This window comes from Polypterus senegalus, chromosome 1, assembly GCF_016835505.1.
Source record: "Polypterus senegalus isolate Bchr_013 chromosome 1, ASM1683550v1, whole genome shotgun sequence".
In the NCBI taxonomy this organism is placed as follows: domain Eukaryota; kingdom Metazoa; phylum Chordata; class Cladistia; order Polypteriformes; family Polypteridae; genus Polypterus; species Polypterus senegalus.
Window position 1 is genome coordinate 323,978,004 of NC_053154.1, and position 27,401 is coordinate 324,005,404.

Consider the following 27,401-nt stretch of genomic DNA (forward strand, 5'->3'; position numbering starts at 1 on the left):
TCATCAGTCCAAAGCCCTTTGTTCCAAAATGAATCTGGCTTATCTAAATGAGCATTTGCATACAACAAGCGACTCTGTTGGTGCTATGAGTGCAGAAAGGGCTTCTTTCTCTTCACCCTGCCATACAGATGTTCTTTGTGCAAATTGCGCTGAATTGTAGAACGATGTACAGATACACCATCTGCAGTGAGATGTTCTTGCAGGTCTTTGGAGAAGATTTGTGGTTAGTCTGTAAGCATTCTCACAATCTGCACTCCTGCACGCTCCTGTATTTTTCTTGGCCTGCCAGACCTGCTGGCTTTAACAGCAACTGTGCCTGTGGCCTTCCATTTCCTGATTACATTCCTTACAGTTGAAACTGACAGTTTAAACCTCTGAGATAGATTTTTGTAGCCTTCCCCTAAACCACGAGACTGAACAATCTTTGTTTTCAGATCTTTTGAGAGTTGCTTTGAGGATCCCATGCTGTCTGTCGCTCTTCACAGGAGAGTCAAAGGGAAGCACAACTTTTATACCTTTTACCACTCATGACTGGACACACCGGTCTATGAAGTTCAAGGCTTAATGGGCTAATCCAACCAATTTTGTGTTGCAAGTAATCAGTATTGAGCAGTTACATGCATTCAAATCAGCAAAATTACAAGGGGACCCACATTTTTGCACAGCCAGTTTTTCACATTTGATTTCATTTCAAACAACTGAATACTGCTTCACTAAAAATCTTTGTTCGGAAAACACCCCAGTACTCTGATGTTCCTAGGAAATGTTAGACCAGGGGGTCCTTAATCACAGACCTGGAGTGCCGCAGTGGCTGCAAGTTTTTGTTCTAACCCAGGTGCTTAATTAGAAAGCAATTCTTGCCAATAATTTCATTTCATGGCTTGTTAGTGCTTTAACTCTGCTATGTCATTTTCATATCCTAGATTTTCTTCCTCTTTCTAAGGATATCATCCAAATGATTTGAAGGCTGAAATGGATGAGTAATTCTCAGTCCTTCGCTTTTTTCTCTTCACTTTCACGCACTAAATACACACAGGTGTACTGTAAATGGTAGCAAGCTAAATGGAGAAATGCTGGTCTCTTTTGTCATTTGCATGTTATTGTTAATTAGGGGCAATTAAAAACCAAGAATACAGCTGCTTAAGACTAAAAACAACAATAAGGGTTCGAAATCTTAACAAGCAAGACAACTAAAGCAAAGCAGAAGTGTTACTAGAGCAATAATTGCTTCTTATTAAGCAACTGGGTTGGAGCAAAAACCTGCAGCCACTGCGGCCCTCCAGGACCGTGATTGAGGGCCCCTGTGTTAGACATACCACTGTTATCTTTTTTTTTGAAAGTACAGTAAATTATTATGCAGGCTGAGATGGGTTCCCAAGCTTTTTCATACGACTGTATTTAATATTATCATCATTTTAAGATCTGCCTTGCAAAAGTGTCGCTAAGTTAGCCAGGAACGCATCTTTGTTTTTTTGTAGTTTGTTGTTTTTCATTTTCTTTCCTTTTTTCAGCTGTGTTTAACATAAGCACAGAATAAATGCCTTTTCACATACACAAAAAAAACACTTTATACAGAGCGTGATAACCTTACAGAACCTTCGTTGTAGGTGTACCCGAGCAAGCCATGTTCTTCCAATCAGACTACTTGGCCCACCCATGTATACTTTTTAATGAGGAATAAGTATGCATTTGCATAAAATATACATACTTCACAAAGAACACAATATGTGATTTTTTGATGGATACGTGATTTCCTAGTGAGTATAACTCTAGAGCCCATCATTTTCAAAAAACTACATTAAAGATATTAGAATATATCTGCAATTGCCTCCTGCCAGTTTATCTGGAAACTCCCTGCAGTGGTGAGAGAATTCAGGTATCAAGATGTAAAGAGGATCAAGAATTCAGGTATCAAGATGTAAAGAGGATCAAGAATTCAGGTATCAAGAGCAGGAGTTGTACTGGCATTAGCTGTGAAGAATGTTTAGGGCAAAGCTGGCCTGAATCACATGTGCTAAGGTTTATCACTATGGATGACTTGGACAAGAACAAGAGAAAAGGGCAAGGACAACCCCAACTTACTTGTACTTAACAAATACAGAAAGAGCTCCACATAGGGAGCACTAGGCAAGGTGTTATATACACGTGTGCTGTCTGGCTTTGTGATGCTCTATTCATGGGTTAAGTGTATCATTTAATATAGTCGGCAGAATTTGATTAATTTAATATCAGATTGATATAGTCCTATGTTATGCCTGCAGCGCTTGTCATGTTCAAAGCCAGCCATACAGTTATTGCCTGGTTACATTTTTCTTTTGGTGGCCAGGGCTTAATGCTTTTCTTTGGTTAACTGCATTGGATGATGATTGAGAAAGAGGATTGTTCTGTTGATGTGAGCTCAACTGCTGCTTACAGTGGCACAGACCTCTTCCGGCTAGCACTGACTGATTAGTGCATCAGTATTTTCACCTTTCATTTAATTTCAATTGTGTTACAACTGTTTTTGTTTTTTTTTTATAGTTTAACAGGATTGATTTTAATTAAATTGGAAATTCATTAACTAGCGCTCAACCACAGAAATGCATATCTTAAGATTTGCCTTGGGTGACTGGTATATAAATATACAAAAATAATTGCTGGTTATACACCTCTCTGCAGTGTTCAGAAACAAGATTGCATTCAATCAAACTAAAGGAACATTCCTTTAGCTCAAGTTGCTTACGTTCTTTTTCACTGCAAGAAGCGAGAATTATCTACAGTATCAATGATTGATCCCTATTGTATAGAAGATTGTTCAGCAGAAATCTTAATTTAAAAATAATAAATACAATTAATTACAATCTGAATCAGCTTTCATCCATGCTCCTGTGTCTTTTCTGAAATCCTGAGTTTAAACAACTGGCATCTATTCAACTTATTTCTGCATAAACATAATCTTTCACCACAAAAAGAATGTATTAACAGTATTTTATTATATTATGATTGCTGGTAATTTTTTTGATATTAGCTGAGGTCTCACAACCCTGAATTGGACTAACCAGGTTCAATAGTGGATGGTTGCTAATGGTATAACAACTTTAACTTTTTGTCACGAGTGCTACTGTCAACTACACTACTTTACAATATATTCCATTTATTCAGTAGTCCTCTATTTGAAGAGAAACATCCTGACATTTATGCAACATTTACCCTTAACAAGTTTCCATCTATTTCCCCAGGTTCTGACTGAAGAAGTCATTTTAAAATAACAGTCTAGATCCATTGTACTAATTTCCACTGTATTTTGAAACACTTTGATCATGTCATCTCTCAATCTCTATTTGCTTAAACTGAAAATGTTCAGCGTCTTCATTCTTTCCTCTTAACTGTGGAAATGGATTTGCTCTTCTCTGGGCATTTTTGCATTTCTAATACATCTTTTATGTAGCCTGGAAAGTAAAACTGCCTGTTGTACTCCAGGTTAAGTCTTACCAGTGTCTTACATAGCTTAAGCATAACCTCCTCTGAATTGTAGTTTACACATTGTGCTACATAACCTAACATCCTATTAACTTTCTTGATCAGTTCTGTACACTGCATAGATGTAGAGAATTTTTAATCCACTACAACTTCTAGGTCCTTCTCATGAGATGTACTTTTAAGCTTCAAACTGTTCAATGTACTGTATATTCAAATCTAAAATGTTTAATTCCTATGTGTAATATCTTACAATTATTTACATCAAATATCATTTGGCACACATTTACGTAAGCTTTTATTCTGTCCTAGTCCTTCTGTAATTATTTGGTTGATTGTATATTATCTGCCATTCTACCAAGTTTGCTGTCATCTGCTAACTTAACCAACCTACTTGGATCTGCCCAGTCAACCTTTCCATATTACAGGATAATATTTACTATATTCTAGTCTAGAGGAATTTCCCCTTTGTGAAGGAATGTTTGAAAAATACCCAACAAAGACGTATATATGCACTCACTAACCTCCTTAAGCATACTAGAGTAAACATCACCCAGTCAAAAGTGATATTTTTGATTTCTGGCTGTTTAATTCAAGCAGCACTTCCCTCTCTGCCAAATTATTAAGTACCTCCTTGGCCAACCCTGTTACTAGAGGATATTCACTTCTTCACATCTGAAAACTTATGAAAATGCAAGTTGTTACAGCATTTGGTATTTCATCTGTTTTTGTCATCTTTTGTCGTTTCTGTAATATCTCTCTCTAACTGCATTTTACATTTTTTTTTAACAGTTGCTCTCAAAAAGTATGCCTACAGTTATTACTGGAGTCATTTGTCTTGTACGCTGTATAAAGTTTTTTTCCCCCTTGCAGCTTCATTTTAATCTCATTATTTACCCACTGCAAGGATTTTCTTTAATTTCTTACTGCCTCTGAATTTCAGAATGATTTTGTCCTGCAACCAGGTGTAATAAAATTTAGGTTGTTTCACTGTTCTTTGACTATCTCCACTTATTAAAGCTTATCCCAGTTTGTAGTTTTATAATTTTTCCACATCTGCTCAAAATTTTCCCTTTTAAAGTTAAAATTAATGGTTCATTCAACTCAAGCTCCTAAATTCTGTACTAAGTACTAAATTTACACAGGCTTGTTGGTATTTTACATGTAAAAACTGCTGCACATATACCTTGTAAGGTTAGCCTAGTTAACGTTTAGCTAATGAAAATTCTCCATGACAATAATATCCCGCTCTAAACTCTTTGAAACTACTGTCTGAATACACATAATACATTCCAAATATGATGTCTCTGTCACTAATGATTTCTAATTGAACCCAAACACCTTCAATGAGATATGGATCACATTACCCAATTGAAGGCATGCATTTAAATGATGTTTTCCTTAATGACTAACTCCTTCCTTTATTGTTTTGCTTATATTGTGTAAACATTTGTTATTCTCATCCCAATCTCAATTTTTAGCCACGTTTCAGTCATTGCTATGATATGACAATTATGCTAAAGTATATTTCACTCCAAGTAACTTATTTCATTTTTGATACCCCTAACATTAAAACAAGTAATTTTAATGTACTATTAATGTTATTTTTGGCTCTTTAAGTATGGGCTGGAAATTTCAAAATTACATTTTTATTTATAGGCCTGCCTTAAACTATCTGCTCCTGCCCCAGCCACTTTGAACAATCCTCAACTCACTTAGTCATGCACCTTTCCAATTTGTCCCTCTGATTTAAATGCAACCCATCACAGCAGGACAGGTCCTATTCAATAAACCTTCTAATTTTCTCAGTCTTGCATGACACAGAAAGAACGTCAAGGAAAACCACTGTGTCTGTATCTGATGCTTAGCTTGGCACCTAACATTTTAAGTTTGAACTGCAGAACTAACAGCTTGCCCTCATATATGTTATTTGTTCCAACATGGTCAATGACTACTGGAACCCATCTCCGCTTTAGCCAGGACCCTATCCATCGTTCCAGTGTGGTCTCCAACCTGTGCAACTGGAAGGCCACACCTCATGTGAGACAGTTACGTTTTCCACTATCACTACCTCTCTGTTATTAGATACACACTTTATGGTAATCTATTGGGGACACCATAACTGCCTACCACCTCAGAGTTATCATAGTCACAGTCCAGCTCTGCAAAGTCCTGAAAAAGGTTTGGACTTTTAGCTCTGAGGTTGAGGTGCATCCTTTGTTTTCCATATATGTTTAACTGTGCACACTATCTCCTTAAACAACACCTGGGGAAGATCCACTGATTATCTACAATAATGCAGGCAAACCACCTCACCCTCAGAACCTGACCTTGAGCTTCTAAACCAGCTGGCATCTCCTTCAGACCTAGCTCTCAATGATGTACAACCTGTCCAAGCCACCCATCCAAAATAGCCCAACATCAAACAGGACTTCCATTGTACTACCCTCATTATTACAATTTGCGTTAGTTAACTACTATTTACATTAAATTATTTTAATAAAGAAATTATAATTTAGTTTAGAGAAACTACTGCAGGCATGTAATACTTTTTTCCCTTAAAATTTTATAATCTCAATCCTGGACTGCCTGCTATGTGCCTTTGTAGTTCCTAAACTTTAGATTTCTCTTATTTGTTTCTCTAGTTGACTATTTTCTTTTGCAACCTAAATTACAAGTCAAATGAAATCCAAATTCTTTGTGCTTAAATTAAATGTTTCCTCCCAATTAATGTACACTTTTACCCTCATTCTCCTACAAGTATTAACACTCCTTGGTATGTAAGTCATGAACTGCTTTACCTAGTAATTGTCACAAGGTAAGCAAATCTATTTAATACCATTCATCATTATAATACTGTATATTGCATTCCTAGTGAACTGAATGGTGTAGTGGCTAAAGGTTTTGGAGTTTTGGAGTGTAAATCAAATGTCTGAAGATTAGATTACTATATTGAACACGTCGACTGAATGTAAAGTAAACAAAAAAAAAAACATACATATATTATATATTATATATATATATATATATATATATATATATATATATATAGTGTCACACACATGAAAATAGGAGGACATTGTATGGACCAAGCAAAGGTAATTCCACACCAGGTGAGGGGGTGGCGGGCTGTACTAAACCTTCGCCTGTTATCTCTGCAGACCAGCCATGGGAAAACCTTCAGAGCAGATGACGTCCCTTCCAGTTCCGGCGTCCAAAAGAATGTCACTTCCGGTTCCGGCACCAAGAAGAATATCACTTCCGTCACACAATCTGACATCAGAAGAACATCACTTCTGGTTCCCTTATGTTACTTCCTGTCTGATCCCTTAAAGCAGCCATCTTTGCAAACCCTCAGCAGTTCTGTTTTGGACTCCATACTGAGAACATCTCTGTACTATTTAAAAGCTTTTTGCAGCCAGGAATAATATACGGGTAGCTGCCCCAAACCTTTTTAACCTATTCCTTTTACAGTGTTGTAGTCGGCAGGAAGATGACCTCCTGGAGAAAACGGAAGTCAGAGCAAAACATAGACTTGACACACTATACACAATGCAAGAAAAGTCAGAAGTACCGTTCCCGAATCGCCAAGTTGGTGTCGGTTGGGATGTGTAGGGGAAATCTTGAGTATGCTTTGACCCATCACCCTGATAAAGGTCCGGGGAAGAGTAGAACCAGGACCCACAGGATAGAGCCTGGTGCATCTGGGAACACATTGGGGACTTGTTATGGTCTCCCGAGTATGGGGACTGCCCCTAAATATCCCACAAAAGGCAAGCCTTTCGATAAAGGTGGAAGAAACCCAGGCTGGCAGGTGAAAAACCTAATGGCCTGGACATTTAAACCTGCTAAAGCAGCGAAAAAACAGGCAATGGCTTTATGGGCTTAGGTGATTAGTTGGCTCCAACCACATAAACAATCGAGCTATCAAATAGCGGAGCAAGTCGCTTGTGTTTTGTTCCTCTGTGCCCTGCCTGGAAAAATCAGCCAGCCGGCCTGGGGCTATACTGATACTGTCTCGCTTGCCGAGGCAATAAGACATCTCAGCTTGGGAGTATCAAAACAGGACTCGTGTGAACCTGGGTGTACTTGCATCCCTAACATAGAGTCTCATAGCTACAAAGCGAACCGTACTTGAGTGGAACCTGGGGCACGTTGGCTGGCTCTGCGAAGTGACAAATGGGTCTGCAGAGTGATATGGGGGGAGGCGCAGTGTGCGCTTGCTAACCTTCTGGCCTTTTCGCATACGGGGGAAGTGCTAGTTAATGGAATTAAGGTTATATCCTTATTTGATTCTGGCAGTAACATTTCTATTGTTGCTCGCCATCTGGTGTTACTGCGACAGTGGCTAAAGATTAAAACCCAAATTACCTGTGTTCACGGGGATGTCCGGTATTATAGATCCGCCAACTGTTATATATGTCAGGACGGCATAGTAAAAAAGTTGATGGTGGCGATGAAGAATAATCCACCCTTCCCCGTGATATTAGACAGAGATTGGGTAGACATTAATAGCGGTAACACGGATGCTTCTTCCCCAAGATCACTAGGTCTAGTCACAGACGTGGAATCAACGCCCTCAACTTCCTCCACGCCATGTATACAGCCGGCTGGGGAGCGGAGTTCGGCCACTGGTGATGACGGGGAAACACCTGGGATCATCAAGCGCGAATGAGTCGACTCAGGCTAATACAGTGGAGCACTTTAAAACACTGCTGAAAACACATTACTTTAACATGGCTTTCTCATAGCTACATCTTAGTTAAATCATGATGCTATGTATATTCAATTAATTATCATTATTATTCATGGTGCCTCCAAAATCCCTACTAGCCCCTACTTTCTCTTCTGTTCTTTTTCCGGTTTTCTGTGATGGCGATCTGCCCCACCACCACCTAATCAAACCACTGTGATGTCCTTACATTGATGGATTAAAGGCCAGAAGTCCACATGACCATCATCATCAAATTCTTCCATGAGAACCCTGAATACAATCAGGACTGATTGAGGTCATTTATGTTAGGTAGAATGCTTAGAGGGGGCTGGGCGGTCTTTGTTTTATCTGTCCTCCCTGGCCATCGGAACTTACTTTTATTCTATGTTAATTAGTGTTCCCTAATTTTAATTATTTATTCTGTCTTTTTTCTCTTTCTTCATCATGTAAAGCACTTTGAGCTACATTGTTTGTATGAAAATGTGCTATATAAATAAATGTTGCTGTTGACTCAGGATGAAAACCCACCCTTGAAGTCGAATCCGATCCCCTCATACGCCTGCAGTTTCAATTCAGGCAGACCCTGGCTTCATTTAAAAAACAGCAGTGGAACGATTACTTAAGTTTGCAAAGAATGTAGTCATTCTGATAGATGGCCAACGCACATTACATCTGATGCCACAAGGTCCTCACTTTGTGTTAAATAATGACCTGTTGTACCAGGTGGCAGAACATGAGGGAGAGATTAGGTCAGTGTTGTTAGTGCCATGGACTTACCGGCGACAAGTCTGTGAACTAGCACATACCCATCTCCTGGGAGCCCATTTGAGACCTGAAAAAACACTTGAGCGGATTAAGCTCCGATTTTTTTGGCCCGGGATTAATTAGGAGGTCCGCTGCTTTTGTAAATCCTGTCCAGAGTGTCAATTGAGGCAGATTCCTAGGAGGGACCGTGCTCCTCTAGTTCCATTACCCTTAACAGATGTCCCTTTTGAGCATATTGGAGTCGACCTGGTAGGACTCCCAGAACCCTCAGCCAGAGGTCATAAATATATCATGGTCCTGGTAGATTATGCTATCTGGTTTCCAGAAGCTGTTCCGCTGCGCTCAGCCACTTCACACGGGAATTAGTAGCGGTCTTTGCGTGAGGGGGCATCCTTAAAGAAATCCTGATGGATCAAAGGATGCCTTTCTCCTCGCAGACATTCAGGGAAACTCCCTAGCTACTTCAAATAAAACATTTAAAAACCTCGGTATAGCATCCTGAAACCAACGGTATTGTAGAGAGGTTCAATCAAACTCTCAAACAAATGTTATGTAAGGTAGTCAACGAGGACAGAAGGAACTGGGATCAGCTCATCCCTCTCATTGTTTTTGCATATTGGGAAGTCCCACAAGCCTCCACGGGGTTCTCACCTTTTGCATTACTATATGAACGACAACCCCGGGGTATATTAGACATTTTAAAAGAAGGCTGGGAGGAAGAGGCCCTCCCGTCAACAAATATATTGGAATATATCTCGCAATTACGTGATAGATTTGAGAAGATTAGACCTATATTGAAAACATCTGATATCTGATGGCGCGAGTGGACGACCTCCTCGAATGGCTAGGTAATGCAAAATTCTTGACTACATTAGATATGACTAAGGGGTACTGGCAGGTTCATTTAACGGTCTCTGCTAAGGGCACTGGCAGTGTCATGTTCTCCCATTTGGATTGCACAGGGCACCTGCGACATTCCAATGTCTGGTGGACAAAGTGCTCCGTCCTCATAATTCATATAGTGCTGCCTACCTGGATGATGTTGTCATCTATTCCAGCACCTGGGGGGAACACTTACAGCAGGTTCGACCTGTATTGCAGTCACTAGCAAAAGCTGGTCTTCATATTAATCCGAAGAAATGCAACTTTGGGTTAGTCAAAGCCAAATATCTAGGCTATCTAGTTGGCCGGGGTATGGTGAAACCACAGTATTCTAAAATAGAAGCCATTTTAAAATTGACCCGTCCGATAAACAAGAGGCAGGTTCAGGCCTTTCTCGGCTCAGTGGGTTACTATTGCCAGTTTGTACCCCGGTTTTTTGAGAGAGCTACTCCCTTGAAAAACCTCACAAAGAAGAGGAGAGCTAATCACGTGAAGTGACCTGAAAATGGCCCTTACGTCAGCTCCTATATTGAAAGCGCCTGACTTTTCTATGCCTTTCATCCTCCAAGCGGACGCTTTGGACACAGGTCTTGGAGCCGTGCTGAGCCAAAGTGTCGATGGAGTTGAACACCCCATTATGTACCTCAGCCGGAAACTGCTGGATCATGAAGCCAGGTATGTGGCAGTAGAGTGGAAAGCTTTGACTATTAAATGGCCGATTACTCAGGTGAGATAATACCTCTTGGGCTGTGAGTTCACTCTTGTGACAGACCATGCGCTATTACAATGGATGGCCTTGCATAAGGAGTCCAATCCACGCGTCATGAGGTGGTTTTTAGATCTACAGCTGTATAAGTATTTGGTTGTTAATCGCCGTGGTGCACCGCAAACCAATGCCGATGCCCTTTCTCGATGCCGCGACTTCTCGTACAGGTTTTACCCAACCAGATGGGTTTATGGGCATGTCACACACATGCAAATAGGAGGACGTTGTATGTACCAACCATAGGTAACTCCATGCCAGGCCAGGGGGTGGCGGGGTGCACTAAAGCTTCACCTGTTATCTTCTCTGCAGACCAGCTGTGGGAAAACCTGTCTGATTCAAAGCAGAAGACTTCCCTTCCAGTTCCGACACCCAGAAGAATGTCACTTCCAGCACAGAATCTGACATCAGAAGAACATCACTTCCGGTTCCCTTACGTCACTTCCTGTCTAATCCCTTAAAGCTGCCATCTAAGCAAACCCTCTGGCTGCCCTAAACCTTTTTAAGTATGTTGAGTCTATTAATTTTACAATTGTTAAACAGCTCTAATAATTTGTCTTTGCAAGACACCTTAAAATTATTACAAACAAATTACATCATTTCACAATATAGACAGCTTAGATGTCATAATATATATATATATATATATATATATATATATATATATACATATACAGGAGATTATGAATTATTGTTCAAAAGTAAGGAAAAATATCTTAGTATCATTGTAAACTTTCACTTGAATAAAAACAGACCTACCTTTGAAGCCAGCGCTTCTGCACTTTTACGGCAAGTTGTTTCAATATCCAGATGGCCCTGTATGGCATTAACTTCTTCTATAACCTTGTGTGAAACTATGGAAGGAAAAAAAGATTAAAATAAATATCTAAAGTTTAATATGTTTGTCACATCAACGCACATTATAATAATGGCCCAGTGATGAATTATTATATGTGTGAGTTGCCATTTAGATGGTTTGGTTGCATTTCCCTACTTGATCAAAAGTGTCCCACAGATATACTGTATTATTATGTATATGCAAATATCCCAAAACCCGAAAACCTCCAAAATCTGAAATACTTCTGGTCCCATGCATTTATGATGTCATTTTGCAGTCTTAACTGAAAGTTAGACAGCCTTGACCTTAATTTTCAATTTTCCCAGGGGTTATTGCCATGCAGTCTGTTGTTACGTTGGTAATTATAATTATAAGGATTAAAAGGATAGATTAGAGATTGCTTGCTCTCTTTCTCTTTCTCCCTAGTCCCCCCATCCCTCCATTTTGCCTCCCCACGTGAGGCTGGAACCCACTTCACAAAGTCCCAGTTCTCTGACATACCTAGAGACAGAGCACGTCCAAAACAAAACAAGCCCCCCAGCAGTGGCATATGAGGATTAAAATTGAGATATTTATTGTTGATACAGTCTAATAATAATAATAATACATTGTATTTATATAGCACCTTTCCCTAAATACTATAAGCATAAAAAAACAATCTTCAATAGTCTTGAAATGTTAAGATAGTAAAACCAGGTAATGGTGTTAAAAAGTGGTCCTGGATAAGCATAATAAACCCTAATACAATAACAACAACAATAAACCAAGGGTATGATGTTTAACAGTCTCCTTTAGAATAGTAAAGATAGAAAAAAAAAGTTACTAATTTTATTTCTTCCACACATACATACATAAACATGTATAACTGTAATTAAAACATAAACAGATAGTGACCAAGAAGGGAAAAGGATGTATAATTATGGTACCAGTGTCATTGCAAGCGGATCAGACAGCCGGTGATATCTTCTTTGCGATGCCATGATAGGGTGCGACTCACAATTGTATTTCAGGAAAGTGGCGGGATAAGCTTTCTTAACTTTTTATCTGCTCCCTCCGTAGTGGTAAAGATGTAATGTTTGCCTTGACTATCCACTTTCAGTTTGGCAGGATATAAGAGGCTGTATCTGATATCGGCTTTTTGTAAGCGCTGTTTAATATTATAAAAAGAGGCACATTTAGCAGTTGTTGAGGGTGAGAAATCAGGGAAAATACGAATGAGGTTACTATTAAATATAATCTCTTGTTTCTGTCTGAGAAGTGACATTACATTTAATTTAGATTGTAACTTCTCGAAGTGCACAACAAAAGTCCTAGGTTTAGATGTGTTCGATCCCCGTATGCGATAAACTGCTGCTATCTCGTGTTTGATTTAAAGTCCTCTCCAAAATTTTGAAGAATAGTTCAGCTACGAATTTCACTGGGTTTGGACTTTCACGATCCTCAGGTATACCTTCATTTCTAATATTATTCCTGACAGCAAGTCTGTCTCAGAGTTTTTAGCATTCAGAATTTGCAGCTGTTGGTTTTCCATCAGCGGTGTATGCAAAATTTTCGGCTGTTTCAATTTGAGTCGTGAATGTCTGCCTAATGTCTTCAAGTTGATCAGCAAGTGCTCTCAGTTTAGAGCATTATCCTGAATGTGCTCCTCAATTTTTTTTCCTGCATACCTTTAAAGGCCGCCTCAAAGCGATTATATACGCGTTTCTCCGAGTCTTTCTTATTTTGTGCAGCTCTTGCAGCTCCCACCGCAGCTTCTCGCTTGCCTTCTTGCTTGTCTTGAGCATACCATTTATACCATGTATTTCTTTCTTTAAATCTTTCTTAATTTCTTGCTTGGGCTCAGTGATCATTACCTTCAGTTCAGATAGTTCATTTCTGCTTTGTGCACCGTAGATGAAGGGGCAAGCTCTATTACAGCTGCTGTTCCCAGTTTGCAAGGAGTAGATGAAAGCACGGACTGCAAGGCCTTTTCCAGTTTCAAGCGATCTTCTGGAATTGGCGAGCTATTGTGATCTGCATCACTTGCACATTCGCTCTCAGTTCTAGGTCAGTTTCTGAAAGGCTAAGCTTGGATGTAGCTTTAGGTTTCTTTTCCGTTTCTTTCTGAGCCCCTATCTTACCAGTCATGTTTATATATGCTTGCATATGCTATAATAGAATCCTCGGGTTAGGTAAATACAGGATACCTTGGGATAATAAGAAATAATAGAAAAAATAACATTGTTGCTAACAGAGCTCCGCTTCAGACGTCCATCTCCTGCAACGGACAAGACCAATCCCATGCATTTCTGTTTAGGAATACTCAACCTGCAGTATAGGGATTAAAAAAAAAATAACCAGCTCCAAAATCTCCCTATAAATTCCGCTTGAACATGTTGACGCCAGTCATATTTCTCGAACAGCTTATACTATAAATGTGTATTTTTGTTTCAAATTAAAATAATCAAGGTGAACTTGCACACTCAATAACACCAGTAACACAATTCTACCCAGCAAGATTGGTAGAGTATCTTTTCACTATTTAGTTAAGAATTTGTATGCAACTTACATTTTTTGCTCTATGAAGAACAATAGAGCAAATAATGACTGAGAGACAAGAAGGTATACCCTTCTTAAATTGAAATCTGCTAAGGTGACCCCAACGATAACACACACACACACAACCTCTTATAAATGGAGAGGTCACTCTAATGCCTTATGTACCAAAACAGGTTAATCTTGTTAAAAGGGTTAAGAAAACAAGTTACTGCAGTGTTTCTAATGAGTGTTCTTGGACCAGCATGTTTCGCTACTTAATCTATGTGCTACTTCATATTTCCTGTTTGGTTGCAGATTTCTAGCTAAACTACAGAAAGAATCTAAAAATCCCAGGGTGGCAAACATCCTTGTCATGTATGTTTTCTGAAAATCTTCACCATTTACACAAAGATAAAATAGTTGCCTTTAAAATAGCTGTCAACAGAAAAGATAAAAGGTCTAGTCTTTCCAACACTTTTAAAAACTCTATTCAGCCAAGATCTCAATTAAATAAAATATAGGCGGATTACTGGTTTTCAAATGACCGTCACACACTGGAATCAAATTCACTGAAAATGCTTCAAAGATTTTCTGCAGTTGTGCCCTTGAAATGAAAGCCTATATTGTTTTTTTTAACCAGTCTTTACGTAAATTAACAGTTCAAGTTACACTTTTTTCACTTTCTTTTATTATGTTCCATATTGCTGCACCTAGTTTATTTTTGAATGTCTACAATAGACAACTGATATAGTTCTCAGTTTTATCTGTGGATAGAAGTACTAGAAGAAGAAAAGCAGCAGCAGCAGCTTTAAATTTGCAGATACATTTTTTAACTCTTAAATCCGCAGTGTTCTGTACTATATTCAAAATCTTGGCCTTTGGTCCAACACTCTGTTGAGGTGAAGTTCAATACACAAAATAAATATCTTTAAGGTCATTTCAAAACAGAAAGTGTATAGTTATTATATTAAAAGGGCCACGCTAAACCATAATGAATAATTTAAATAAATACTGGTTCACATTCTTTTTGGTAGATTTTCTAGAAATGATTAATGCACTGGGAAGAAAGATGTTAGTGCTGTTTCTTTACAACTCCAGCATTGTGTGTTCAAACACTGGTCCAGGCACTGTCTGTAAGGATTGCACACATTTAACCTATGTTTGTACAAGTTTTCTTTCAGATCCTATGTTCATTTACCATGACTGGTGACTCAAAACTGACTATATATTTGAGTACAGGTGTGTGAATACACTAACATCTTATTCTATGCAAGATCATTACTTGTTGTGCACCTGCTTATTTGATCTTGTAGTATAATTAGCGGGTGCAGAAAATAGGTGAAAAAAAAACAGTGATAAAACATAAACACCAAATATGACACATAAAAACAATCATAACTTACTATGCACAACGATCATTTGAAGTAATTTGATACCCAATGGGATTGGCTCCAGCAGACCCCCGTGACCCTGTGTTCGGATTCAGCGGGTTGGAAAATGGATAGATGGATGGATGGATGTAATTAAATTTACTTTTATACATCGTGGTTATTTCCAGCACTTTGGGTCAGAGTACTATGTGACTTGTAAAACAGTAGAATTATCAGAAAGCACATAAAAATTGAAAAAAATTCTAATATATATAACAACATATTCAAAACTTAAACATATGCCTAGATAGTAGCAGAGAACAGAAAAACTAAACTTGAGTGTAATTAACATTTGAGTGTAGGTATGTGAGTGATTGTGCATTGTGATACATTCAAATTCCTTCTCATTTATGGTAATTTCCTACTGTGTGCCCCACTTTGACCCCATACTCAATAAGTCAGCATAGAAAATAGGTGAACATACAGTATGATCTATTAAAAAAGAAAAGCATATAAGATATACATCAAAACCTGCTTTGTGTAACCGAGTCCTTTAACACTAGAATTACCAGAGCCTACGAAAAAACTTGTAGATCCGTCCCACCTTAAATCGCTTCTCACCTCTCCGTCAGTGTCTTTTGTCCTGTAAATGTGTGGATAAACAGCAAGCAGCCTGCTATCACATCTCCCCACCCCGCACAGTTTTCTCAGCTCAAGTCTGTTTACCTGCGTGTCAGTTGCTTAGAGTTGTATAGAGTGAGAAGTCAAGCAAAATGACACCTTTTATAAATACTATATTGTTATTTGGAACATTTGCATTTCATGTGTGTTCCGTGTCTACAATGATCTATGTAAACACATTGTTAAAACAGAAACGTTTTTTATGTTTTAGTAATAATTGACAAAATGTAGACATGAAGTGTATAATGTGTGAAGCCTGAATTCCAAATATCAAAGAAACACTTTCACAAAAGGTACAAATATAACAGAACAAGCGCGCTTCTATTCAAGAATATAACTGCAGAAAAAGAACCTGCGTTAGGGTGCGACATTGACACGCATTTGCTACAATCACTTCCGTGGCGCAATGGTATCAACTGTTAACTGGTAATCAAAACTTCACGTGTTCGATCCCGGACGAGTCGGTTTTGAAAAGTGAGTTGCACGTATTCTTACTATTTTAGAATAAAAACATAAATTTGATTCCAGTCTGTAACAGCCGGCTGGTGTAATTTATGATACTTGTAAAGGTTAGCTTTGTTTTTTTTTTTATTCACTTTTATTCTCTCAGTTCACGATCCCAACACACACATTTGACACTGCTGTTTTCACATAGACGTGCTAGAACAGAGGTCAAATCAGATCATAACAACGGTTCTATATCAGAGCAAGAATGCACTTTTGCCATCGCTGTACTTTGTATATGTACATGGGAGGCTCTGCACTCTACTTGTAACTTTACGCTGTAGGAAGTAAGTAAATCAATAAAGGTAAATAACATTCAATCTGGCTCTTACATACAAAGGACAGTGTATGTAAGGACGGTGCATGTGCCCAAAACATTAACATTTATGTGTTACTTACATAAAAGCCAGATCGAATGTTATTTACCTTGAGTTATTTACTTACTTCCTACAGCGTAAACTCACAAGTAGAGTGCAGAGGGCATGGTCAAAAAATATGTGTAATGCCACGAAAAGTGCAAGAACTCTAAGCAACTGACATGCAGGTTGTTGGGGATGTCATAGCAGGCTGCTTACTGTTTGCTGCTTATCTACACTTTACAGGACAAAAGACGCTGACAGAGAGGTGAGAAGTGATTTAAGGGGAGACAGATCTACAAGTTTTTTCGTAGGCTCTGGTAATTCTAGTGTTAAAGGACTCAGTTACACAAAGCAGGTTTTGATGTATATCTTATATGCTTTTCTTTATTAATAGATCATACTGTATGTTCACCTATTTTCTATGCTGACTTATTGAGTATGGGGTCAAAGGGGGTCAAGTATATCCTGTTCAGTTTATTTTTATACAAACAGTAGTTTCTACGCAAAACAGACCAGAAATTATTCATAAACACATATAATTTATGTACTGTATAATGAAATTAAAGGATAAACTACACCTCAGTGAAATTAGCATTTGGAGAAATGGGACTCAAGAACAAACTAGCCAGACATGGAGATAAATTAGGAACCTGGACAAATTTTAAGAAGAATCTGGATGAGGACAGTATAGCTATTAGCTAAATAAATGGGACAGATGGACTGAATTGTCTCCTCTCATTAGTCAAATTTTTTTATGTATTCTTATGAAATGTCATTAAGGGCTGTAAATGTTAAAAGCAAAATGTAAAAATCATTTGGGTAGAAGCTAGTGTAGTCACTTAAAAACTGGAGGTAGAAGACGGTGTTGAAACTTCTTAGCTGTAGTTATTATCCTTGCTTTTAAATTTACCATACATTACTAAACAGATAATCTGAAAAGACTGTCAAAAAGATTTTGAATAGTCTTCAAATGAAAGGGATGAATGAAATAGTTCCAGACCCTACAAATTAAGAAACAATCCTAATTCCTAAATTTGTGAAATTAGACTTAATAAAATATAAAAAGGGTTTACCAAAGGGTGAAGCAGTGTCAAACATGACCCCTAAACGTAAGTGTATTCACCAAAACATTAAAATGTAAAGTATTTGAGCTTGAAGTAGAGTTAGGCAATATATAAAATATTTTATTTGATTCAATATTGAAAAGGGCAATATGCAGAAGACAATATTGCAAAGGCCAGCACATTTATTTAATTTTCCATAACCTCTACTGAAAGTAAAGCAAAATCCATGTGTGATGCTCTATAAAAGTGACTACAGCAAGTTTGCCCATGCTGCATAGTGGTGGTGATGAGCATGAAAACAAAATGGAGAAACAGGGAGGAAAATTTTAGAAAAGGCAGTGTAAGCTCTGTTATTTGGAAATAATTTGGCTTAACCTGGGAAGACGAGGTTGGCAACACTTCAATATATAATGGCAAAATACCTGTACTGCAAATATAAATTATGCGAAATTGTAGCTTAAAGCTAGAACAATCGTTTGCTTCCACTGGATATACTGCACAATGCCTCGACAACTGGTCTCCTAGGAGTTTCAGCACCTACAGCAAAAGTGCTTAATAGAATAAACCAATTCTGTCTCTTCATTTGGATTTGGTCTAGATATTTGCACCTTAATGAGGTTACTTTATTTAAGCCCAGAAGCCTCTGTGGAAATAAACAAACTAAACTCGGATTATTTCAGCATAGAACATGGAATCCAACCAGGCTGCCTACTATCACAGATGCTTTTTGTAACTGCTATTGAATTGCTGTCCTTTTGTCTTCATAAAAAATCAGAACTAAAGGGAATCTTACTGCAAACAGCAGCCTATAAAACAGAAAAAAAGTAAAAACGTATAACTGTTTATAAAAATTTATCGCAAAAAACGTAAACTCAGAAATAAAAAAAAAAACTAAAGCATATGAATGTGGATGTTGTGGTCAATGACAAAGAAGCAGAGGGCAAAATCAGATCAAAGTATTAGGAATAATGAGTTTAAATTTTGCCCACAAATTAATTTTATTTGGCAATTTAGTAACTGGCTTTTTTAAACAATGCTAGCAAATAGACTATTTTAAAGTTTTCTGTCTCTGCTTTATCCTTTGGTTTGAAACCAAAATGAAGCCAAAATGTGCAACTTACTTTTGATTTTGAAATATTATCAGTCTTTAATGTCACTGGTTTTCATCTGGTGAGCATGAACACAAGAGAGTTGTACTAGGTTCAGATCACTTAAGGAGAATTCAGACACAGACATGGGTCCAGTTCTAGTTAGCCCATTAGGTGACATAGTTGGCTGTCCCGGTTGCCATCTTCTGGTGGGGCTTTGATTTAGCCAGCTAATTTTGTTTTGTCTTGGACAGTACATGTCATGCTCTATATGCTCTTCATGCCTTTAGGAATGTGTGCCCTCTGCGGTCAAGGGACAGAAAAGCTACTTGATATGGAGGAATGGAAAAAATGTCTAAGTAACCTAATAGTGGCCTTGACATGTCCCATCCCTCCAACCATCCCCACCAAATAAATACATTTAAAGTAAAGTGGTGACATGAGGATGAGGACTTATCAAAGTTTTTTAAAATGAAAAGGCAAGCGTCATCTGGCGCTCAATTATCTCAAAATGAACAGGAAGATGAGGAGAGGTACACTAAACACAGAGGTACGAACATTCTGTCATTGTGTAAATTGTGTTAACACTGTGTGTGACAGTGTCACTATCACTATTAGGACAAATGGAGGCCAAATAAGCTCTCTATGCCAGATGAAGGATGTGAAAAGTTAGGATGCAGGCTGTTAAATAACCGCTTGTACTTAGCTGCCTGTATTTTATTTCCTTCATATGTATAATGGTCCTATCTAGATATCATAGACATCACCAAGTTCTGTAGTGGTTAGAACGGTTTTAAGGAAAAGGCAGGACATTCAGCCTGCAGTTACTGTGATGTCATAATTATTATCTAATTGCTAATTGATCCTACTATCTAAGTGCACTCCTTGGCCATATTATGTCTACAGGAAATACACCCCAGGGCTTGATTGTGTTTACATGCCTGATCATTTAATAGCTACAATCAGTGACATGGGCCAGTAATATTAAAAAAGGGTATCAGCGGCAACTACTTAGGTGTATACTGCATCCATTTATGTTATTTTAGAATCACTTCTACAACATCTTAAAGTCACCCTCAACAAACATATTTTTCCTCTGGTGTCTGGGACAATGTCAAGTCAGTCCTTAAATTTTACTGAATGTCAGTCATGAAACTTCTGCAATATAATCAATTATCTGATATAATGTATAACATATATAATGTAGTTCCAAAGACAATTGTGTTTTTAAAATTTATCCTTAAATACATAGATTTTAACTATGCAATTACTTCAAAGCACGTTTGATATTATTGTTATTATTATTATATACCAGTAACGGCGTATTGCTCGATAATGTGCAGTGAATACACTCGACGTGAGCATTCCTAGTTTTCATCCTCTTTCTCTGTTTAGCATTCATTTGCTCAGAGGTTGATGCGCTTACTGCTTTCTGAGCAGCTCTTCTTTTCTCCATCCTAGAGGCCCACTGCTTCTCTTCTTTCGTCGGCATCTTTTTGCGTTAAACTGATTAAGTTAGTTTTTGTGTTGCAATAACTTAGTACGTTTTCTTTAATTTTTCACTTAAACTGGCACTTAAGCATTCAATCTGCCTCAAGAATGATTAGCGAAGGTGGTAAGGAATGAGAACGGCACCCATACGCATGCGCTGCACGGCCGCCCTGCTGTGAACTGCTGAGAATTGATTCTACAATAAAATAAAATAAAAAGAGTAATAAAAATCATCACCCGAAAGCGGATAGTAGATATCATGTAATATATGTGTACCAAATTTCAAGTCAATAGGTAAAACGGTTTGTGAGCTGCAGGTGATTTAAAATCCTGGACAAACAAATGAACAGCCACGGTAGCGTATTATATAGGAAGATTACTTATAATTACTTATTACTTATAATTAACTTGCATGCACTTTGTAAGCAGAGTTATCAGGACTACACCACAGAGAAGAGAACATCCCTACCTCCACAGAAGCTAAGAAGAAGGAAAACAGGCATCTGAAGATAGCCCTTAAGACCTGTGGATATCCCAAGTGGGCCTTTAACAAGACAGGATCCTGTTCCAGAAAAAGGACAACAGAACAGTCGGGGTTCCAGGGCCAACAGAAGAACCTGGTTATTCCATACATGGCTGGTGTGTCCTAAAAAGGATTTTTGGAAAACATCACGTTCACTTCAAACCCACTAACACACTGAGACAGAGACTCATCCACCCTAAAGACCGGATACCAAAACAGAAGAAGAGCAATGTAGTATATGCCGTTCAATGCAGCAAAGAGTGCCCTGAACTGTACACTGGAGAGACCAAACAGCCGCTACATAGGAGGATGGCCCAGCACAGAAGGAGTAACACCTCAGGGCCAGAATCAGCTGTGTACCTCCATTTGAAGGACAAAGGACACTCATTTGAGGACATTAACTTCCAGATATTGGATAGAGAAGACAAGTGGTTTGAGAGGGGGTTGAGGGAAGTTTTGCACGTGCAAATCAGCAACCCCTCACTCAACAGAGGTGGAGGCCTTAGGCATAACTTGTCCTCAATTTATCGTGCTGCCCTTTCATTCATCCCCAGGAAAATCAGGCCCAATTCACATCTCCACCAGGTGGACCACACTTAACGACCCACTCTATGGGGGTAGGATGGGCTGTTAAAAAGACGTGACTGTTACATCGACCCACACCTTCCCCTTCCTTTGTTTTACACAATGAGCCTATTCAGGGCAGGTGTGAAGTGAAACTAACCTGGAGGATAAATTTGTGGTCTCTAACAACATTCCTCAGACTGAAGAAGCTGCTTGGATGAGCAGTGAAATGTATCTACTTAACAAGAACAAAGTCCAGTTGCCATGACTCAACTACCAGATAATTTCACCTGGATGACGGAGAATATTCACAGACATGCACTTGTTTAGTTTAGTTTATCACTACTTTGGTCAATTTTATTAAACGAAGGCATCTGTGTTTTTTTTAAATCCATTTTTTGTTCATTTATTGTGTCCTTTTTTTTTGTGGAGTGCTACCAATGATTCTTCTCTAGGGCTGCATATGGGCTTTAAATGGCACTATGTAGGTCACATGGGAAGAATTATATTTCCCCAAGAGCAGCTGGAGACTGCTGCTCTTTTTTCACTTTGTCTATAACATTATGTTGATCTCCTTTTTCTTCTTCTTTCTTTCTCTTCCATCAATTTGTTGCCAACGATGAGGTCCTTTTTGTCACCTTACTTGTATATTGGCACAATGATGGCTTTACCCCAATTTTTTGGACACTTTTTCTTTTTTGCTAGAAAGTATGTACATCAAGTATATAGTGCTCTGTTCACTGGTTTGTATCATTTCAGCCATGACATTATCTAGTCCTGGTGCCTGTCCCTTTCTCAGTGCCATAATTGCCGTTTTCACCATCTTCAAGAAAATTCTCCATTGTTTGGCTCTCATTTCTTGTTATCATCTTGGTAAGAACTGCTACATCTACCAGGTTTTGCACATTGCACAGTTCACAGAAATACTCTTTCCAAACAGCTTCTGTTTCCTATTCCTATATAATAATTATTTCTTGTATAAACTGTAAAAATATATGGTACATTCAGTATACTGTACTTAGACTTAGACTTGGAGCCTCCTGCATCGCTCAGTGCATAGGGCAGCAAGCTTTCTCCAACGATTGCTACTGGCTGAGGTAGTTGCAGTTTCTTTCCAATTAGTTTCAACTGCTTTGAAGTCTTTGAATCAAGCAGCTCTCCAGGTCTTGAAGTGGTGGCCCTGTGTTCATTTTCTGTTTCTTGGTTTCTAGTTCACTGCTCTCTTGGGAATTCAGTGATAGGGTAGTATGAGGAAATGGCCTGTCAGGCACATTCGACAACCAGAGACTGTGTCGTCCAGTTTCAACAGACAGAATACTTTGTCATTGATGATGCAGTCAAGGTAGGAGAAGCTTAGTACTTGCCATATGCACTTTGGTGGACTACTGGAAGACTGACATTGCTTGACCCATCCTTCAGTGTACATACTCATCTCCACCGCTGTTCCTCGCAATGGTGCTACTAAGATAGGTGTATTTGGTCACTTTGTCGACTTTGTTTGCCTTTCCTCCAGTTGTGACATATATCTTGGTGGTTCAATAAATTTTCATAACCTTTGTCTTCTTATTGTTTAGTCATACATGGATCAAGCCGGGTGGTTGCATGTTTTTTAGCTAGTCAGGTCTTAGCCAATAGTGCCACATTGCCCATGAAATCCAGACCATTAAGATGGCCTTGATCAGCCCACAGGATGCATTCTTGGGCACCACTTGTTGCCCTTCACATGGCAAAATCCAAACTGAAAGTAAACAGGAAGGGCAACAGGATACATCCTTGTCATACTCCAGTTTTGATGCTGAATTTGTCCAAGAACCCTTCTTCAGTTTTGATGTTAATTCAATATTCAGGGATGCCATAGTTGCCAATGATTTTCCATAAGGATCCGTGATGAATGCTGTGGGAGTCCTTAATGAAGTTGATGAAGCGAAGTCCACAACATTCTGTTCAATGATTTTTTTGCAGCATGACAATTTGTTCACTGCACAACCAGCCTCATCAAAGCCAGCCGGCTGTTTTCTGTGTCATGTGGTCCTTGCAGCAGAATGATGCAGAATACCTTTTCACGAGTGGAGAAAACCTTAATCCCTTAACAACTGTTGCAGTCAGTGACATCGCCTTTTTCTGTATTTTGACAAATACTCCTTTTTGCCACACTGATGGAAGTTTCTCTTCTAGCCATCAGTTGTTACATAGCTTTACTAAGGCATCTTCCAGACTATTACCTCCATATTTCAGAGAGCTCCACTGACATTTGGTCTTTACTGAGCTCTGGACATGGAAAGAAATGTCACATGTTGCAGTGGATGCAAGTTGGTTAAGTACCTCCTTGATGTGGTCTATTCATCAGGCATCCTTAGCTTCTCTTGCAGATAGTATCTTGCTATTTTTGTCTTTGATGGGTCTGCTGTTTCTTTCTGCTCCTACACGCTCACAGACAATATGGTGTAATGTTTGATGTCATTCTTGACAGCTGCTGGAGATTCAGCACCTTTCTTTTCCAGCCATTGTCTCTGGTGTGCCCAACAGCTGTGCTTGACTCTGTTGTCAAACAGGCAATGAAGCTCCTTGGCCACTTCCTTTTCCTCATGGGTCCTTGGCTGGTCATGTTGTGACTTAGCTGCTCTCCTCTCATCGATGAGCGTCCATGATTGGTGTTGTGTTGCCCCCTTTGGCATCGATTCACCATCTCACTGTGCTCACTATGACCGTTTCTGAGTTGATCCCATTGGGTGTCGATGATTGTGTGGTCTCATATAGTTTAGAAAAGTTTTGCAGGCCAAGCTGAAAACGCTTTATCATTGCCTAGTCTCTTACTTCTTTACACTGAGAGGACTTGCAGTCTCGTTCTTCTTATCGCATCTGAGGAGTCAAAGTTTAAATGCTGGCTCTAAAGAGGTGCTGCTTGGATCCAATATCTGCACCTCTTTGCACTCTCACAGAGCTGATAGTTGATCTCTATTGTCTAATAATACACATATAGTAGATTTCAGTCTGGATGCAGCCATCGGGATGATTGCCAGGCTTTCAAGTGTATCTCTTTATGTGGGTAAAAGATGTTGCCAATGCAGCCATTGTTGGTACCATGCAGAAGCAATAGGTGTTCTTCATTATCATTTGTTCAAGCTGGTGATACATTTGGTCCAATCACATGGTTAAGTTTGTCTCCATTGCAACTAATTTGAGCATTCATGTCACAGACTAACAGTGTCATGTCATGACAAGGGATGTCTGTTAGGGCATCTTGAAGTTGGTCAGAGAATGTGTCTTTATATGCTTTATCAGTATCTTCCATCAGCACATACACATGGATGATGGACATCTTGGTATGTTTCCAATGTAAACGGACTGTGATGACACGATCACTGATGGGATTCCAGCTGAGCAGTGCACCAGCTGCCTCTTGCAGCGGGTCAGACTCACGCTTCACATGTACTGCCAATATTTTCGGCATAAAGAATCATAGTTCTCTCGATGATCTTTCCACTGCTCATTCAGCAATGTTTGTTTAGATCCAATATCTCCATCCAATCATTTTTTCATTTCCTGCAATAGTTGTGCCAGTTTTCCACATTGATGTAATGTCCATACATTCTACATTCCAATTTGGGTAGTTGTTTTGGAACTTGAGATGTTTGACACAATCAAGCTATGCACACCCATATAGATTTCTTCCAGCGTTGTCAACAACTGGCCAATGTTACCATGCAATCTTAGGTTTGAATTTCGGTTTTGTAAATTTTGCAATTTGGTTTTTACAGGCTGGGTTGCTGACTTAGCACTAATCCTCTACTTTTCACTGCCGGGATTGTGAATGGCAGAGTGCTAGACTTCACTTAATGATACAGTATTCACTCCTGTTTAAACTATTGTCTCTAGTTTGTGAGGGATATGCAAGTAAGAATTACATTATACTACAGTATATACAACTAACAATAAACTTGATGACTAAGTGGAAGGTTGGGTTTTGCAATATATCCTTTTGTTTTTCTTGTAAGACTTTTAAAATCTTCCTTTTTAGGTTTTATGTTAAGGACGTTGATTTATCCAGTAACAGTTTGTGAATTCCATCTTCTATATTCTTCATTGCACACTTTCTAATAATATACTTGGCATACAGTGGAAATGCTAGACAATACAATCTAATCCTTTCCAATTTTGAACCATTCTGTTTTTCCATAATAAGGGTCAAGGGTAGTGTGTATACACATATATATTTCTCACCATCAGCTTGGTTCTTCAACATGTAGATTAAATTAGTATATTCTATGCCACAATCTTACTACTAAAAAAAAGAAAGAATATTAAGGTTAATGTTTTCATTCAAATTTTCTTTTCCACACATTTTTGCCATGTATAACTTTTCTTTCAATGCTCATCTTAGGCAATCATAAGATAAATGTTTTTCATAGATGCCATTGTTATAAAAAAAAAAAAAGTACTTTTTTACATTAAAATGTTTTTTATTAGAATTCCCCCTAGGTCTTACAACAGCAACTCAAATAAATTTAAGTGTGACAAGGCCACGGAAAACAATGAATTTCTTCCACATCAGATATTCTGGGTGTAATTTGTTTTGGCATTTTTAGATCTTTATCCAACAATTTATGCATTTATTTGGGGGTTTTAACCCCAGAAATCCATTTTTTTAATTTATTTTTTCCTAGAGGCTTCCAGAAAAAAATTTATTGCGTAATATCATTTTGTTTAATTACACCTACAGCCATACTTCACATTTTAGTATTATGGTTTCCTTGGGAATGTTTCTCAGAAGGCATCCGGGGCACGAAGAGTGCGAGATCACCTGAGTTACCATATCAAGGTTGGCACATATATCCCTTACTGTAAGAATGCGAGATTAGATAAACAAAGTACAAGGTGGTGTTGCTTTTCTTTGAGTTTATAAAATAATTCTACTAGTTTATGACTTTAAATCTTATGTAATGTTTTGGCATACATGGAAGACAGTATTGATTCCTGGATCCCGGAAACTCCTGGTTGTCTTTCATAAAATATTCCCTGTATCCCTTCAAGATCAGGAGGACATCTCTGTTTTGTATTTTATGGTGCACTATCAATTCTTATTCTACTTCAGGTGCTGGATATATGGTCACTCAATTTTTTTCTTTAATCATCCAAGGGAGAAATTAATGCTACACACAGTGACAGCAAAGCTCTGACTCCCACCATTCTTGACAGTGGTTATCAAGTAAGACTCTTTTAAGCAAAGGTTGTGTTTGTTTTACATACCAACAAGACTTCCATTATGATGAAACACCATCACTTTTAACTAATCTTTCCAAACCACATTGTTTATAGGTTTGTATTAACTGTAATTATTGTTTGTCAAACTAAACAGACTAGGATATTCTGTAATGATGGCCATTTTATTCCTGATGGCAGGCACTTCAAGTTTGGCTTTAACATTTACATTTACTTGCTTAGCAGACACTTTTATCCAAAGTGACTTACAATAGAGGTTAACATAATCAAGTAACATCACTGTTTGGGGTCAAGTGTAATAGGACAAGGGTACAACAATGATCATCCCAAGTGAAGAGTTCAGAACAAAATATAAGTGAGTTGCAAGTCCCAGATTTACAAAATCTAACAGCTGTTATCAATCATTTTTTGATTTCTCGATTATTGCAATTCGCTGTATTCTGGGATTAACAAATCTCTGACACAAAGGTTACAGCTGGTCCAAAATGCTGCTGCTCGCTTTCTGGTTGGGGCAAGGAAGTATGACTCTGTTTCTCCTATTTTAGCTTCTTTACACTGGCTGCCTGTCAGTTTTCAAATTGATTTTAAAATCTTGCTGATAG

The 27,401-nt window shown here is 38.4% G+C and overlaps 1 protein-coding gene across 1 annotated transcript in view; it reads right to left on the minus strand.

Moving 5' to 3' along the window:
- shtn1 (shootin 1) overlaps nt 1-27,401 on the minus strand; it is a 283,793-nt gene that overhangs the window by 133,106 nt on the left and 123,286 nt on the right. The window contains exon 4 of the mRNA XM_039737252.1: nt 11,340-11,434. Coding sequence (XP_039593186.1) covers nt 11,340-11,434 — 95 coding nt within the window. The remainder of the gene's footprint in view (nt 1-11,339; nt 11,435-27,401) is intronic.